The 14,353-nt window shown below is 49.7% G+C and overlaps 1 protein-coding gene, 1 long non-coding RNA gene and 1 other non-coding gene across 6 annotated transcripts; 2 read left to right on the top strand and 1 right to left on the bottom strand.

Moving 5' to 3' along the window:
* Positions 1-1,292: 1,292 nt before the first annotated feature.
* GLRX5 (glutaredoxin 5) lies at positions 1,293-11,374 on the bottom strand. Of its 2 annotated transcripts, none has more exons than XR_014811334.1 (2): positions 9,203-11,374; positions 1,293-2,878 (listed from the first exon to the last, which is right to left on the bottom strand). XR_014811334.1 is itself a non-coding variant. In XM_001928993.7 (2 exons), the coding sequence occupies exons 1-2, from the start codon at positions 11,298-11,300 to the stop codon at positions 1,739-1,741; spliced, it is 465 nt and encodes a 154-aa protein (XP_001929028.1). In that variant the 5' UTR covers positions 11,301-11,374; the 3' UTR covers positions 1,293-1,738. The 2 variants fall into 2 exon arrangements, 1 of the variants encoding a protein (XP_001929028.1); XM_001928993.7 differs by having other exon boundaries at positions 1,293-1,917; positions 11,015-11,374.
* A 224-nt stretch (positions 11,375-11,598) lies between these two features.
* LOC100525590 (uncharacterized) lies at positions 11,599-13,852 on the top strand. 3 transcript variants are annotated; one of them, XR_014811335.1, is made up of 3 exons: positions 11,599-11,673; positions 12,082-12,294; positions 13,645-13,852. It is a non-coding gene; the product is annotated as an uncharacterized LOC100525590 (long non-coding RNA). The 3 variants fall into 3 exon arrangements; XR_116071.4 differs by lacking the exon at positions 11,599-11,673 and adding an exon at positions 11,744-11,800; XR_014811336.1 differs by lacking the exon at positions 11,599-11,673 and adding an exon at positions 11,744-11,804.
* LOC146401906 (small Cajal body-specific RNA 13) lies at positions 12,546-12,821 on the top strand. Its single transcript, XR_014811720.1, has one exon.
* Positions 13,853-14,353: the final 501 nt, after the last annotated feature.

Below are 14,353 nucleotides of genomic sequence, written 5' to 3'. Positions count from 1 at the left end.
ATGAGTGGTGGTGTAGGTCACAGACCTGGCTTGGATCCAGCATTGCTGTGGCTGTGGTGTAGGCCAGCGGATACAGCTCCGATTCGACCCCTAGCCTGGGAACCCCCATATGCCATGGGTACAGCCCTAAAAAGACAAAAAATAAAATAAAATAAAGGAGAATTGACACAGAACAAGCTTCCAAAAATGGCTCTGGAAAAATAAGCCATCCTTCTCTCCTTGTCATTTTTGCTCTTTTCATTAAAAAATATGCAGCTTCCTCCCACGCTGCCACTGTTAAGGTGTGCTTCTAAACAGATGCCCTGTTTAAGGCCCTGGAGACGAGGGGAGGCTTCTGGGGACCCAAAGGCCCCTGGTGACAGGATGGGCTTTCTTCCCCCGCGCTGCCCTGAAGCTTCCCTCCAGCCCAGGTGGAGAAGGGTTTGTTGGCAGACACCGTACACGCAACGTCTCGGCTAGGACCCCCCCAGTCTGTTTTTATAAAGGCCCCATTTCTAAGGAATAAAATACTCCTGCGAGCCGTTCTCTGCAGGGCAAGCAGTGGCTGCTCGCTCTCCGACCGCAGCGCCGCTGACAAGCACAGGGCTTCACCTCCAGCCCCCGAGCCTCCGACCCGACGGCCCACCCCACTCGGCCTTCACGACACTCACCTCCCCTGGAGCAGTGAGGGCACGGCTTGAAGACAATTTTTGTGGCAAATTTAACAGAAGAGTATAAAAAAATCACTTTACAGGCTGCTGAGACTGAGTATCTGTCCCCTCAAAATTCCTGTATTGACACGTAACACCCAAAGTGATGGTTGTAGGAGCTGGAGCCTTTGGGAGGCCCTTATAAACGGGATAAGGGCCTTTATAAAAGGGACCCCAAAGCCCTTCTGTGAGACACGGTGAGAACATCACGGCCGTCTGGGAACCAGGAGCAGTCCCGCTCCATACACCTCACCCGCGGCATATGGAGGTTCCCAGGCTAGGGGTCGAATCGGAGCTGTAGCCGCCGGCCTACACCACAGCCACAGCAACTTGAGATCCAAGCCACATCTGCGACCTACACCATGGCTCACGGCAAGGCCAGATTCATGACCCAGTGATCGAACTCTTGTCCTCATGGATACTAGTCAGGTTTGTTACTGCTGAGCCCCAGTGGGAACTCCCTAGAGCTTTGATCCTGGACTTGCAGCTTCCAGAACCGTGAGAAGTATCTGCTACAAGCCATTCAGTCAGAGGTATTTCGTTAAAGGAGCCTCTGACCCAACCAAGACGCACACTTACTGCTGTTCAGACTGACACCTCCCGCACGGTATCCCTGGATTGGTTTATTTAAAAAACAACAGCCCGGTTATCATATGTTCTTCCTTGTCCATCATTTTCTTACAGAACAAGTTACAAAAAATCAGAGGAGAGGGATCTATTATGTCTGCGGACTGACACATCTGCAGAAGACTTGTGAATGGTAACAATGATTCGGAATCAGGCACAGGACACAGGACAACACAAGAAGGAATTGTGTCTACAGCAATCTCCTAACACCGCAGTGGTGATTAATTACAGTGCAGTGGTTACAATTACGTTCACAAGAAGTTTTTCTTTGCCCCAAACCCCAGACACCCTAAAATCACTGGGCTGCTTACAAACTGGAAGAATCAGTGCAAAGCAGCTGTCTGAAGAGGGACACCCAAATCAGTAAGGCTTTTCTGGCAGTGAGTCTCTGACCCCAGGGGCTCCCTCGCCCGGGGCCACCCTCACTTCGAGTCTTGGTCTGTCTTTTCATCTAAAAGGGCGGAGCGGATCCCCAGCTTTTTCAGCTCTTCCACCAGGTCCCCGTTCTGGTGCATCTGCAGAAGAATGTCACAGCCCCCCACGAACTCGCCGTTGAGGTACACTTGCGGGATGGTGGGCCAGTTGGAATAGTCTTTAATGCCTACGAGGGAAGAACACAGAGGTGTCACTTCGACGGCCAACGCTGACCTTGCAGGACAAAACACTCCCAAGCTTTTGAAGAGCTCGTCTGCCTTGCTCCCCGGACCTGAGCATGAGCTTTAGAGTCAAATGGAACCCCTGTTTAAACCCTGACTCTTCCGGGTACAAACCGGGAGGCCTCACCCTCTGTTTCCACCATCATCTCACGAGGTTCATCTGAGCATCAGGTAAGTAAGGCTCTCATAAAACACCCGACACACACGCAACCCTGGCAAAGAACGTGATGGGTTCATGTGAGTCACACAAGCTATACAAGGTTATATTTTATATTCTCCATGCACCTGCTGGCCATGTTTTCAGCAAAGCAAAACAAAACAAAACAAAAGGAAGGCCACAGCTCCTGTCCCACTGGACCCATCACGGGAGCTCACTGGCAGATCGGGCAGCCCCCACCTGAGGTTCTCTGTGCCTGTCTTGGCTGGCGAAGGCCACCAGTTGCAGACACTGCATCACGGGTTTTCACCTTTAATAATTTCTTTCACCCAAAGAAAAATCCCTTTCCTGTGGCTACGGACTGTAGCCCTTGTCCATTCAGTCATGCAGATGGACTCCCCATGGGACAGATGGTTTGGCTCAGCACAGAACTCACAGGACTGAGTTAAATGAGGAAGGGCCTTCGTCGAGCCCCCGAAGGCCCGTGTCCTGGGCCAGGGGCAGGTGAGAACCACTCCCTGCACTAAGCAGACAAGACGCCAACCAGCACACCCGTGACGGGTCCTAGGTGCCAAGAGCTGAGGACACCGTGGTGAGGCACATTCTGGGATGGTGCAGCCATGCGATTACCCTGTTTGGTCCTGGGCCAGGAGGACAAGGGTTATGAAAGAAATGTGGCTGGGGAGTTCCCGTTGCGGCTCAATGGGCTACACATCCGACTAGTATTCATGAGGACGTGGGTTCAATCCCTGGCCCTGCTCAGTGGGTTAAGGATCTGGCGCTGCCGTGAGCTATGGTCTAGGAGGTAGAAGTGGCTTGGATCCTGCATTGCTGTGGCTGTGGTGTAGGCTGGCAGCTGCAGCTCCGATTTGACCCCTAGCCTGGGACCTTCCATATGCCGTGGGTGCAGCTCTAAAAATAGAAATAAATAAACAAACAAACAAATAAGAAATGTGGTTGGGGAGTTCCCTGGGGGCCTAGTGCTTAGGTCTGGCCACTTTCACTCTTACAGCCTGCCCTGGCCAGAAACTCAGACCCCACTCAAGCCACTATACACCGAAGCCAAAAAATAAATACCACGTACAAGAAACGTGGTTTCAACTTAAGACATAAAAGATCATTCTTTTCTAAAATCCTCCTCGGCCTTCTACCTCCTTTTCTTCTTGGAGGCTGAACTGAAGTGTACTTTTTAAAACAGAAAAGTCAACAGACTTTTCAAGCAAAACACAGTATTGAGCAAGTTTTTTTTTAAAAAACTGCTCAAATGGTGGTTTTTATGTAAACAAACAAAAAATACAAAACCTTTTCCTCAATGCCCTATCCCTGATCATCAAATGAGTTTTACTAAATAACATCACAAAACTGAGTCACATCACAAATAACAGTCCCAAGATACAATGTGTTTCTCGCTTTTAAAAGTCACTGCCTTCTAAAAACCAGCGACTCTGCTCTAAGTGGCAGCACGAACGAACGGGCCCCCAGCAGACAGCTTTATCTTTCTTCTGCAGACAGTTTTCAATGATGAAGAAATGGTTACATGATTACAGACCCTGAAAAGTGCACTTCTAAGCCACTCTGGCTTTCTCTTAAATGACAACAAATCAGCCGGAGGTTCGGAGAAGACGAAAAGAGGGCAAATTCGAGGAACTGTCTGAAGGGCTTTACAGTCCAAATACCCAGGTGTACTTGCACCCTGATGAAATTCAAGTTTTTCATCCCTCTGACTTGGTACCATAGAAACAATTACTTCGCATATAAATTGTGTCTTCTGAATTAAAAAACAATAACAACTCTATCCTCAAACATAAAAAAATCTATCAGAACTTTCTGTATGGTTCCAGGTACAAATCTTTTTTTACCTTCATGATGCAGGAGTGGAGTGGGGGTGGGGGTCAAAAAAATGTTTACGGTAAATACGAACTTCTTTCACACCTCCTGAATTTTCTTAAACATCTTTTATATTTTTGTACGTGAACCATTCATGTTCATGATATTCTATCTGGGACTTTTTTCAGGTTAACAAGGCATTCATTTGGTGAATGCCTACGACTTTTGAAAAACACTCCAAAAACGAAAACAAATTTGCCACCCGAGGTATGCTTATTCACGAGGATACAGATTTAATCCCCGGCTTTGCTCTGTGGGTTAGGGATCCGGCATTGCCGTGAGCTGTGGTGTAGGTCACAGATGCGGCTCAGATCCCGAGTTGCTGGGGCTGTGGTATAGCTACAGCTCCAATTCAACCCCTAGCCTGGGACTTCCATATGCAGAGGGGGCACTTCCCCCCCAAAAGTATGCTTAATCCTAAAAGTATAATTTTTTTAAATAAAATCTTTGCCGAGAGGAAGAATGATTTGCTTTCATCACTCCTTTTCATGGTGCCACACTCAAAGCATTATCATTGTGGCGCAGCGGAAACAAATCCTACTGGGAACCATGAGGTTGCAGGTTTGATCCCTGGCCTCGCTCAGTGGGTTAAGGATCCAGCATTGCTGTGAGCTGTGGTGTAGGTCGCAGACACAGCTCAGAACCCATGTTGCTGTGGCTGTGGTGTAGGCCGGCAGCTGTAGCTCTGATTAGACCCTTGGCCTGGGAACCTCCATATGCTGCGGGTACGGCCCTAAAAAGCCAAAAAAAAAAAAAGAAAAAAGCTTTAGGCTTGTCTCATTGTCATAGAACATATATCCCGACTGTAAGGGAAGGAGGGGGGCCCATCTTTACCACCAAAGCGACCAAACCCAGAGGGCTTTCCCACCATCTGAACATCCAACACCCACAGTCACGTGCAGGGGAGACTGACTCCTTCCAAACCCCTCGGCCTGTGACAGCATCCAAGGTGCCCACTAGCTGACAGTTCATCAAAATTCAACTTACTTGCTTTGGGCATCGTTCATAAAAAGGGTGCCATCTTTCATGTTTAAAATGGCTGATTACACATTTAAATATTTAAGGACCTACTCAGTTGCTTCCTAGAGAGTGAGGCTGAGAAACTTTCAATTATAAAAGACTACTCTTCCTAAGGTGAAAACTAAAACAAATTATCAATGCACCATCAATTGTTTAAACATGGCTAATTTCCCTCATGCTTTAAATTTTCAAAACCAGTGAAAGTTTTTGCAACTATCACATGGAATAACCCAGAATCAGAGCATCTCTTGCAAACTAGAAAATCATACCAAGATTGGATTTTAATGATAACCTGTTTTACAGATGACAAACTGATTCGATTTGGGACAGAAAATGTTGACTGTGAAGTTATGTAACAGGGTGACACTGGGTCTGTCTTACAAAATTGCTTCTATGTACACTTGCTGCTCCATCAAAAAGACTCGATGTGCCAAAGTATCAAGCCAGAGCGGAGAAAACGTTCTGGAAAAGTCCCTCCCAGAACTTTCTTTCTTTTCTTTCCTTCTTTTTTTTTTTTTTTTTTTAGGGGAAGAGATTTAATAGGTTCAGACCAGGAAAGAAGTTAGAACCTCAACAAGCAAACAGAGGGTTCTCGACTTGAGTTGTGAAATCAATGCTTCCTCAATAGGAAAATGAATACAGAGAACGACAATTTATTGAGTCTTTATTATGTGCCTGGCTCTGTGCTAAGCAGGAGACCTAAAAGCAGCAACCTCGGAGTTCCCATCGTGGCTCAGTGGTTAATGAATCCGACTAAGAACCATGAGGTTGCAGGTTCGATCCCTGACCTCGCTCAGTGGGTTAAGGATCCGGCGTTGCCGTGAGCTGTGGTGTAGGTCGCAGACGCGGCTCAGATCCTGCGTTGCTGTGGCCCTGGTGTAGGCGGGCGGCTATAGCTCCAGTTTGACCCCTAGCCGCCTGGGAACCTCCCTATGCCGCGGGAGCAGCCCAAGAAAAGACCAAAAAAAAAAAAAAAAAAAACCAGGAGCCTCCCAGACCTTTCAAGAGGCACTTTTCAAAACTCGCCACAGTTCAGAACCCTGAACTTCGTCCCTGGTTTGGACCGCTGATCATAAGGGCACTGGGATGACAGTTCCCTTTCTTCCTGGCAGATTTTCACTACACAGGAGCTTCAGAGTCTAATGCAAATTAATTCCAGCGCTGCCAATTACCAGGCTCGGTCCCTGGGGCAGGTCCCATCACCGCTTCCTGGACTTACATATTTCTTCATCTTCCCTCACGTGAGGCAATGAGGTTAGGACAGCCTGAGATAAGCAAAAAGCATGGACCAGGGCAGACCCTCAAAAGGGAAGTAAAGCGTGGTGGCGGGAGTGAGCAAGGCCTCACTGAGGTCAGCAGACTGTGGCCGGCTGGCTTGTAAATACAGCCACAGGCAAATCTGCTCATCGCTGGGCCTCAATCTCCCTTTCTGTAAAATGGGAGTAACTCTATGCCTCACGGATTTATCACGAAAGGTTAATAAATAAAACCTAACTGGTGAGATTGGGAAGCTGCCCCAGCGCCAGATGCAAGGTGGGTGCTCCAGGTCAGGGTCCTCTGCCTGCCACAGTAATGCTTTTTTTTTTTTTTTTTTTTTTGTCTTTTTAGGGCTGCGTCTGTGGCATTTGGAGGTTCCCAGCCTAGGGGTCTAATAGGAGCTGCAGCTGCCGGCCTACACCACAGCCATAGCAGCGCCAGATCCGAACCTCATCTGCGACCTACACCACAGCTCACAGCCACGCTGGATCCTTGACCCACTGCGTGAGGGCAGGGATCGAACCCACAACCTCATGGTTCTTAGTTGGATTCATTTCCACTGCGCCAAGACGGGAACTCCTCCACAGGAATACTTTTCACGAGATCTGCAGCTGGGAGAGCAGAGGGAAAGAATGCAGGAAAAGCGCCCATGGAGTATGCCAGGCGGTAATCAAAATACCACACTCCCTGAGCAAGGGCTCCTGGGTTTCATACTCTAAACGTTTTACCTATCTAGTCACGTTTCATCTTTACAAAGATCCGACAAAGTATGCGTAATTACCCCTACTTTACAGACGAAAAAAATGCTAAAAGAGATTAAATAACTTAACCAATGTCACCAGACTAGCACACGGAGGGCTGAAGTCTGCATCCAGGGGGCATATTTTCAAGTGCTAAATAACTATTCAACCATGGTTGAATGACGACAATTATTCATTCAACAGATACTACTCGTGATGCAAAGAAGACAATGGTGACCTAAGTAGGAAGAAATTCGAGGGTGGTTTTTTTTTTTTTTTAGGGCTGCTCCCAGGGCACATGGAAGTTCCCAGGCTAGGGCTCCAATCAGAGCTACAGTTGCCGGCCTACACCACAGCCACAGCAATGCCAGATCTGAGCCACGTCTTCAATCTACACCACAGCTCATGCAATGCCGGATCCCTGACCCACTGAGTGAAGCCAGGGATCGAACCCGAGTTCTCATGGATACTAGTCAGGTTCGCTATTACGGAGCCACAGCAGGAACTCCAGGAGTGTATAGTATTTTTAAGAGCACAGGAGAGTTTATGAGAAAATGATAAACAAAAAAGCAGTTATTCATTTAAAACACTCAAGTGAGAACTTGCTTTGCATAAGCAATACACACGGCGTTCAGGGAGTCACAGAAGACACGCTCCCGGCTCTCAGGAGGGCAAAATGCTACATACAGCTACACGTGATGGCAACGCTGCTGAACAAAAAACCAAAAGACTGTTAGAAACTAAATCCGAATGTTAATAATGGTTTATGGATGTATATGGAATTACAGGTACTTTCATTTTCTTCATATTTTCAGTGTTTTCCAAGTTTCTTCAATGAGCAGGTGTAACTTTTGCAACTGAAAATAAAGGTTAGGGTTAGGGCTAATTATTTGTAAAGAGGGGAGCGGGATATAGTGACATCCAGCCACCGGGACCCTGTCCCTTCCGCTTCTGGCTTCTGTGTGTGCTCCATATTTTTGTTTTGTTTTGTTTGCTTTTTAGGGCTGCACGTTTGGCTTATGGAAGTTCCCAGGCTGGGGGTCAAAGCAGAGCTGCAACAGCCGGCCTACACCACAGCCACAACAATGTCAGATCCGAGTCGCATCTGCGACCTACACCACAACGCATGGCAACACCGGATCCTTTAACCCACTGATCGGAGGCCAGAGACTGAACCTGCGTCCTCATGGATACTAGTCGGGCTTGCTTACCGCTGAGCCACAACGGGACCTCCTCGGATTTTTCAAAAAAGAAAAAAAAAAATCCAAAAAACTCAAGGAAGGCCGAAACACACGAAGCGGCCTCGCAGTCACCTTTGTTCTGCGATCTCAGGCTGAGACCCCTCCGCATCACACACCTCGAACCCAGCACCCACAACTAGGAGATGGTGTCAGCGGGTCTTCCGCTGACTTGGGCCCTTTGTAGAGCTCAGCCTCCCCTGGCACAAGAAAACAGGAAAGGCTGATTTTGCAGACACGCCTCTCCTGTTACTAGAAGTGACCTTGGGTTGGGAAAGGCACAAGGACATATCTTTAGTTGGCAAGAGCAAGCATCAGACAGCCTGCTGGTCTCCACGGCCCAGAGGGCAAGGTGAGGCATCCTAATGGTTGAAAGCCTCACCCTGGCTAAACCAGCCCCTTCTGCGGTCACACGCTTACACCACCCCGCCCCAGTCTGGAGGTTAATACGTACACCAATGTACACTTTCTAAGCAACGAAGACTAGTGTTAGGTTCAGTTTATGTGCAACACGTGTACTAAGCAAAGGAACAATCTGAGCAACTCAGCGGTCAAGAAATTTGAGGATTAAAGTCTGTTGCTTGAATGCTTAAGAACAGAAGACCAGAAGCCAGACGCCCAAGTGCTCTCAGTAAACACTCCTCCATTCCTGCCCCTATTTTCAGTTTACTGCCCATATTCCAGCATAGCCCATCTCTGGCTGTATTTTTTTTTTTTTTTTTGTCTTTTTTTTTGCTATTTCTTCGGCCGCTGCCTCGGCATATGGAGGTTCCCAGGCTAGGGGTCGAATCGGAGCTGTAGCCACCGGCCTACGCCAGAGCCACAGCAACGCGGGATCCGAGCCGCGTCTGCAACCTACACCACAGCTCACGGCAACGCCGGATGGGTAACCCACTGAGCAAGGCCAGGGACCGAACCCGCAACCTCATACTGGGTGTATTTTTTAACCTTTCTAAAGTGAAGGGTAGTTGACTGACAATGTTTCAGGTGTATGATAAAGTCAGACCATCTCTGGGTCTGTGAATCAGAATGGCAATTCACACACCAAAGACACTCAAGACTTTACTGTCAGCAAAATATCAACAACACAACTTTTTGCAAGGGGCCTCAGGCATGGTCCCGGCAGGGAGATTGCAGAGCAGTTTCTCCTATCTAATCTTTCAAGCAGGAACGCCAGTGCCAGCTGAAGACTGCAGCTCACCCTGTCTTTGAAAAAAAACCCCGCAACTGGGAGCATTTCAAGAAGACAGAGGATCATAAGCACAATACACTGTAATGACATATACCTGGGAACGCTAAGCTGCCTTCTCCGCTCCTCTTTTCCATCCACCAAAACCAAGAGCTCTCTAAGGATCAGATAACCTGGGTGGGGGGGAACTTTTCAAAACATAAAGTGCTAATAATAAAACAGAGACCATTTAATGGGTGTCTTCTGTGTGCCAGGAAAGATGACAGGCACTTTCGAAAAAGTTTTTCTTTCTCTTTTTCCCTCGCAAAAACGTTGTCAAGTGTGGTTTCATCATCCTCCTGCTACTGAGAAGGAAAATGCACGTGTGTGACTTGCTCTGTGGCTGACTGGCCGCAGAAGGACTCTAGCCCAAAGCCTCTCCGTGACACCGGCCTGGCTCCTTGATGTCGGAGTGTCTACGATTGACAACTTCAAAAGCAGAATTCTCCTTGTAGAACACCAGAGAACCTGGTGCCCTCAAACTCCCTCCAGAACACTGTCAAAAGCCTGATACGAGGGCGATGCTGGAAGTCAGACACTGAAAGTCTAACGTAAAGGCCACCCTTCGGAGGGTACAAGCATCGTCTCCCCATTTCTCCAGCAACACCATCAACCCTAGCCAAGGGCAGACCCAGGGGTTCCGGCCTCTTCCTCTTTCTCCGCCTTCACTCAGATAAACAGAAGACTGCAGGGAAGGGTCTTAGCTTGGAGTTCAACAGGAAAGACGCTAATTAGCTGCCAAGGCCCTCCACCTTGCCCCAGGGCCCAGGGAAAAGGCCCAGACCCTCCTCCATCTGCCTGGCCCTGGGCTCCAGGAGCTCCCAAACCTGAGTTAGCCGGGGCCCAAAAGTCATCCCTCCATCCCATCCCTACAAGCCTCTCCAAGCCCTAGCCCCCAGCTTTCCCCCATCTCGAGTACCTAAAAACGAATTTCCTATCTTTTTCACCCACAACGCCAGAACCCGGCTAAGACCAGTCCAAAAGCTGTATCAAGCCCCTCCTTGCAGCAACAACAGTGGCCGGTCCCTGACACCGCGAGCCTCGAGGCACAGCAGACCAGCCTCCGACCCACTTGGCCTCAACCTCGGCCCTCCCTCCACCATCAACAGGACACTTATCCACGAGACAGGTCACGCCTTCAAAGTGTCCCCTTAGTGGTTCCCCCTGTATCCCTCTTTGTCCCATCTTCCCAGCTCTGCAGAGCGAGGAGTGAGGCTGCTGACCACGATACTTGGACTCAGCCCCAGAGAACGCCCCCGAATGCCTATTTCTGCTCAGAGTGAGGTTCGGGGGAACAGCTAAGTAAGGACTTACCCCACTGCCCAGGTTGGCCCAGGGCCCCAGATCCTCAAGACCCGGTTCAAGGTGATCACGCCCCCACTCCAGACCCTCCAACGCGGAGTGGAAGCCCGCGCCCTAACCCCGTTTGAACCTCCGCAGAGACCTTGGCGGAGAGACCCTCCTCCCCGCAGAGAGGCCCGTCGCCCCCCCAGCCCCGCCCCCGCCGGCCCTGACCTTGCCGGAGCTGGGGGTCGTCCAGCACGTTGTAGGCCGCGTAGTCGCGGACGCCGTGCAGCCGCAGGATCTGCACCACGGCGTTGCTGAAGCCACACTGGGGCTGCTCTGGCGTCCCCTTGAGGAAGACCACCACCTTGTCCTTCTTCACCAGCGTGTCCAGATGCTCCGCTGAGCCGCTCCCGCCCGAGCTCGCCGCCCGCACGCCCGGGACCCACAGACCACCGCCTACGCCGCGCCCCCAGCGGAGCAGAGCCGCCGCCGCCCGGCCCAGGGACGCGCTCATCCCCGTACGCTCGCCGGAGCCCTGGACAGCTCGGGACCTGAGTTAGACAGCAGGAGCCTCGCTGGGGCCTGGCCAGCGGCGGCCCGCTCCGTCCCCCGGAGACCCTCATTGGACCGGCTCCGAATAGCTCTGCGTGATTGGACAACGCTGGCCGGCAATTACTGGATTCTACCAATCATATTACTTGTCCCGCCCCTATAGCTTGGAGGAGGTCCTTAGCTTGACGCCTTACCATTGGCGGTCGGCAACCTCTCTATCAGTTGATTGGAGAGAGTGCATGTCCATCAAGGTCACGCTTGAGACTAGCAGAGGCGAAACCAGCGGGAAGACGACTTCGCCACCAAGGGCCGGCGGGCCTGCTGGGATACTCCGGGTGAGTGGGACGCACTGGGCGGGGTTTCGCCGTTCCGAGGATGTCGGGGAAGGGGGGTCACTGCCAGATGGAGGTTCCGGTTCCGGTGCAGTGTCTGGCTGGTTGCGTTGCTACGGCAGCGCGGTTGGTAGGTCCGTGGTTCTTGCCGTAAGGGTGGTAGCGGCGCTGGAGTAGGTCTGGGTCTAGGAGAGCGGCCCGGAGCGTCTGTAATGCCGCAGCCGTTCGCGGCGGGAGCGTGGACCAAGCCGGGCTCTGGCGGCCAGGCCTGCCGAGGGCTACCGCGTCCGACCTGGCCCTGTGCCTCGGAGCCTCTCGCGGTCCCGCCGCCCATGTGAGAGCGGAGGCCTGGTTTCCGCCCATGGGCCGCGATTACTTCACTAAAACAGCTTTTATTTTAAAACACTGTAGAGCGCTCTCGTCTGTGTGATCGGGGCTTCGCTGACTTTCCGGCCTACTTAAGCCCCTGGGCCTGGGCCCAGGAAGGGTTTGTTGAACCGGGAGCTAAGAAGGGAATTGGCTCGTTCGACAGACGTTTTCTGCGCAGCTGTGGCGTGCAAGGCACGGGGCCGGTGCGGGACCTCCAGAGAGACCTGTGCCCAAAGCTTGAGAAATGAGAAGCAGGTACAAAGCAATGTGGGGTGCAGAGGAGGGAAAGGCAGTTTCCTTAGACCCACTGCTTTCTCTAGTCTCCATTGTGCTTATTACACCTTGACACGTGTTTGCTAACTTGTTTGTTGACTTCTCTCCCGGACCCTCGACTTCATTCACTGCTGTATTCTCAGTACGTAGAACAGTGCTTGGAACGTGGCGGGTGCACATATTGGTGGAAAGAACGATTCCCGGGAGAGCGGGGCTCAGCGACATCGCCAAGTGATCTGTAGTCTTGGAGCCGCCCAGGGTTGGTGGTACCCTAGAGCACACCAGACTTGCAGAGAAAGCAGACTCAGAGGAAGCTGAGGCATAACTGCTCAAGAGCCAGCAGTACGATGTGCAATTTTCCTCTGATAGTTCCTGGGTACTGTTGCCACGGTGATAATGGCTGTGCCAGTGCCGTTATCTATCAACCGACAGTAAGAGCAGCTTTTTGCAGTCAGATATTGTTTAACAGATGGAGTGGTTTCTGTTGGACACTAAGTACTGCTACAAGTTACTTTTTTTAAAAATTATTTTAGGAGTTTCTGTTGTGACTAAGCGGAAACGAATCGCCCTAGCATCCATGACGACGCAGGTTTGATCCCTGGCCTTGCTCAGTGGGCTAAGGAATCCCGGTTGCCATGAGAGCTGTGGTGTAGGTCGCAGACCAGCTCGGATCTGGTGTTGCTGTGGCTGTGGTGTAGGCCAGGGGCTACAGCTAGGATTCTATCCCTAGCCTGGAACCTCCATATACTGCGGATTCGGCCCTAAAAAGACCAAAAAAAAAAAAAAAAAATTTTTTTTTTTTTTGTTACTGAAATGTAGTTGATCTACAATGTTGTGTTAATTTCTGCTGTACATCAAAGTGATTCATTTATACATATATATTCTTTTCCATTATGGCTTATCACAGGATATTGAATAGAGTTGCCTGTGCTATATAGCAGGACCTTGTTGTTTATCCATTCTATGCATACTAGTTAGCAGCTGCTAATCTCAAATTCCCACTCCATCCCTCCCCCGCCCCTCACATTATTTTTTTTTAATTTAAAGTAGTTTATAAGTTGTTGCTGGAGGTGATCTGCTTCGGAGGCACTCCCATTTAAACATCGGAAAATTAGTACATGTGCTCTCAGCCAGTGAGTTCTCCAAATACGCATTTAGCAGGAAACTCGAGTCCAGTAAACTGAAAATAAACTGAAGACGTTACTCAGAAGTGCTCCTCGGTGACATACGTATTTTATCCCCATCAGTGTTACTGATGTGTAGTAGTTTTCCAATGTAGGACCCAAAATTGATCAGCTTCTTAAAGAATCCTATTGTTTTTTCATCCCCCAGATTCCTGGATTCCAGGTAAATCAGAGGAACAAACCTGAACAGAAATATACAGGAAGTGATGTGATGCTGAAGCTTAACGCTTATTTCAGAAGTCTGGTATCTGGTGCTCTTAACAGCAGAAACTATATTATTTGCAAAATCACCACGCTTTTACTTGTATTATATAGTAATTTTTTAAAAAATAAATATTGACAATTTGTTCTTGAAAGCCTGAATTGTTTATTGCCTACCCTAAACTGTTTAATTCTGCTCTTGTGTCAACTGGAATAGGGAAGAGTATTTGCAAGCTTAAGATCTGAGGATCCAGGAGTTCCCGTGGTGGCTCAGTGGTTAACGAATCCAACTAGGAACCATGAGGCCTTGCTCAGTGGGTTGAGGATCCAGCATTGCCATGAGCTGTGGTGTAGGTCGCAGATGCGGCTCAGATCTGGTGTTGCTGTGGGCTGTGGTATAGGCCGGTGGCTACAGCTCTGACTGAACCACTAGCCTGGGAACCTCCATATGCTGTGGTGTAGCCCTAGAAAAGGCAAAAGGACAAAAAAATCTGAGGATCCAGAGTTGTAGAGCTAGTCTTGGGCTAGATCCTTTAAGCTAGTCATGGGGAGTCATGCAAGTATTATTAGACATTTTGTTAAATTGAGGATACGGCCGTCATTAAAGTTTAAGCATGATCATTGGGCCAGAGAATCAAAGGCTGTGTTGTCCAAAC

This window comes from Sus scrofa, chromosome 7 (genome assembly GCF_054392235.1).
Source record: "Sus scrofa isolate SSC_HxYL_T2T_F1_AM1 chromosome 7, Sscrofa_HxYL_maternal_Yorkshire_Landrace_v2.0, whole genome shotgun sequence".
Taxonomy (NCBI): Eukaryota; Metazoa; Chordata; class Mammalia; order Artiodactyla; family Suidae; genus Sus; species Sus scrofa.
The sequence above is the reverse complement of the archived record's forward strand: the minus strand, read 5'-3'. Positions and strand labels throughout refer to the sequence as shown.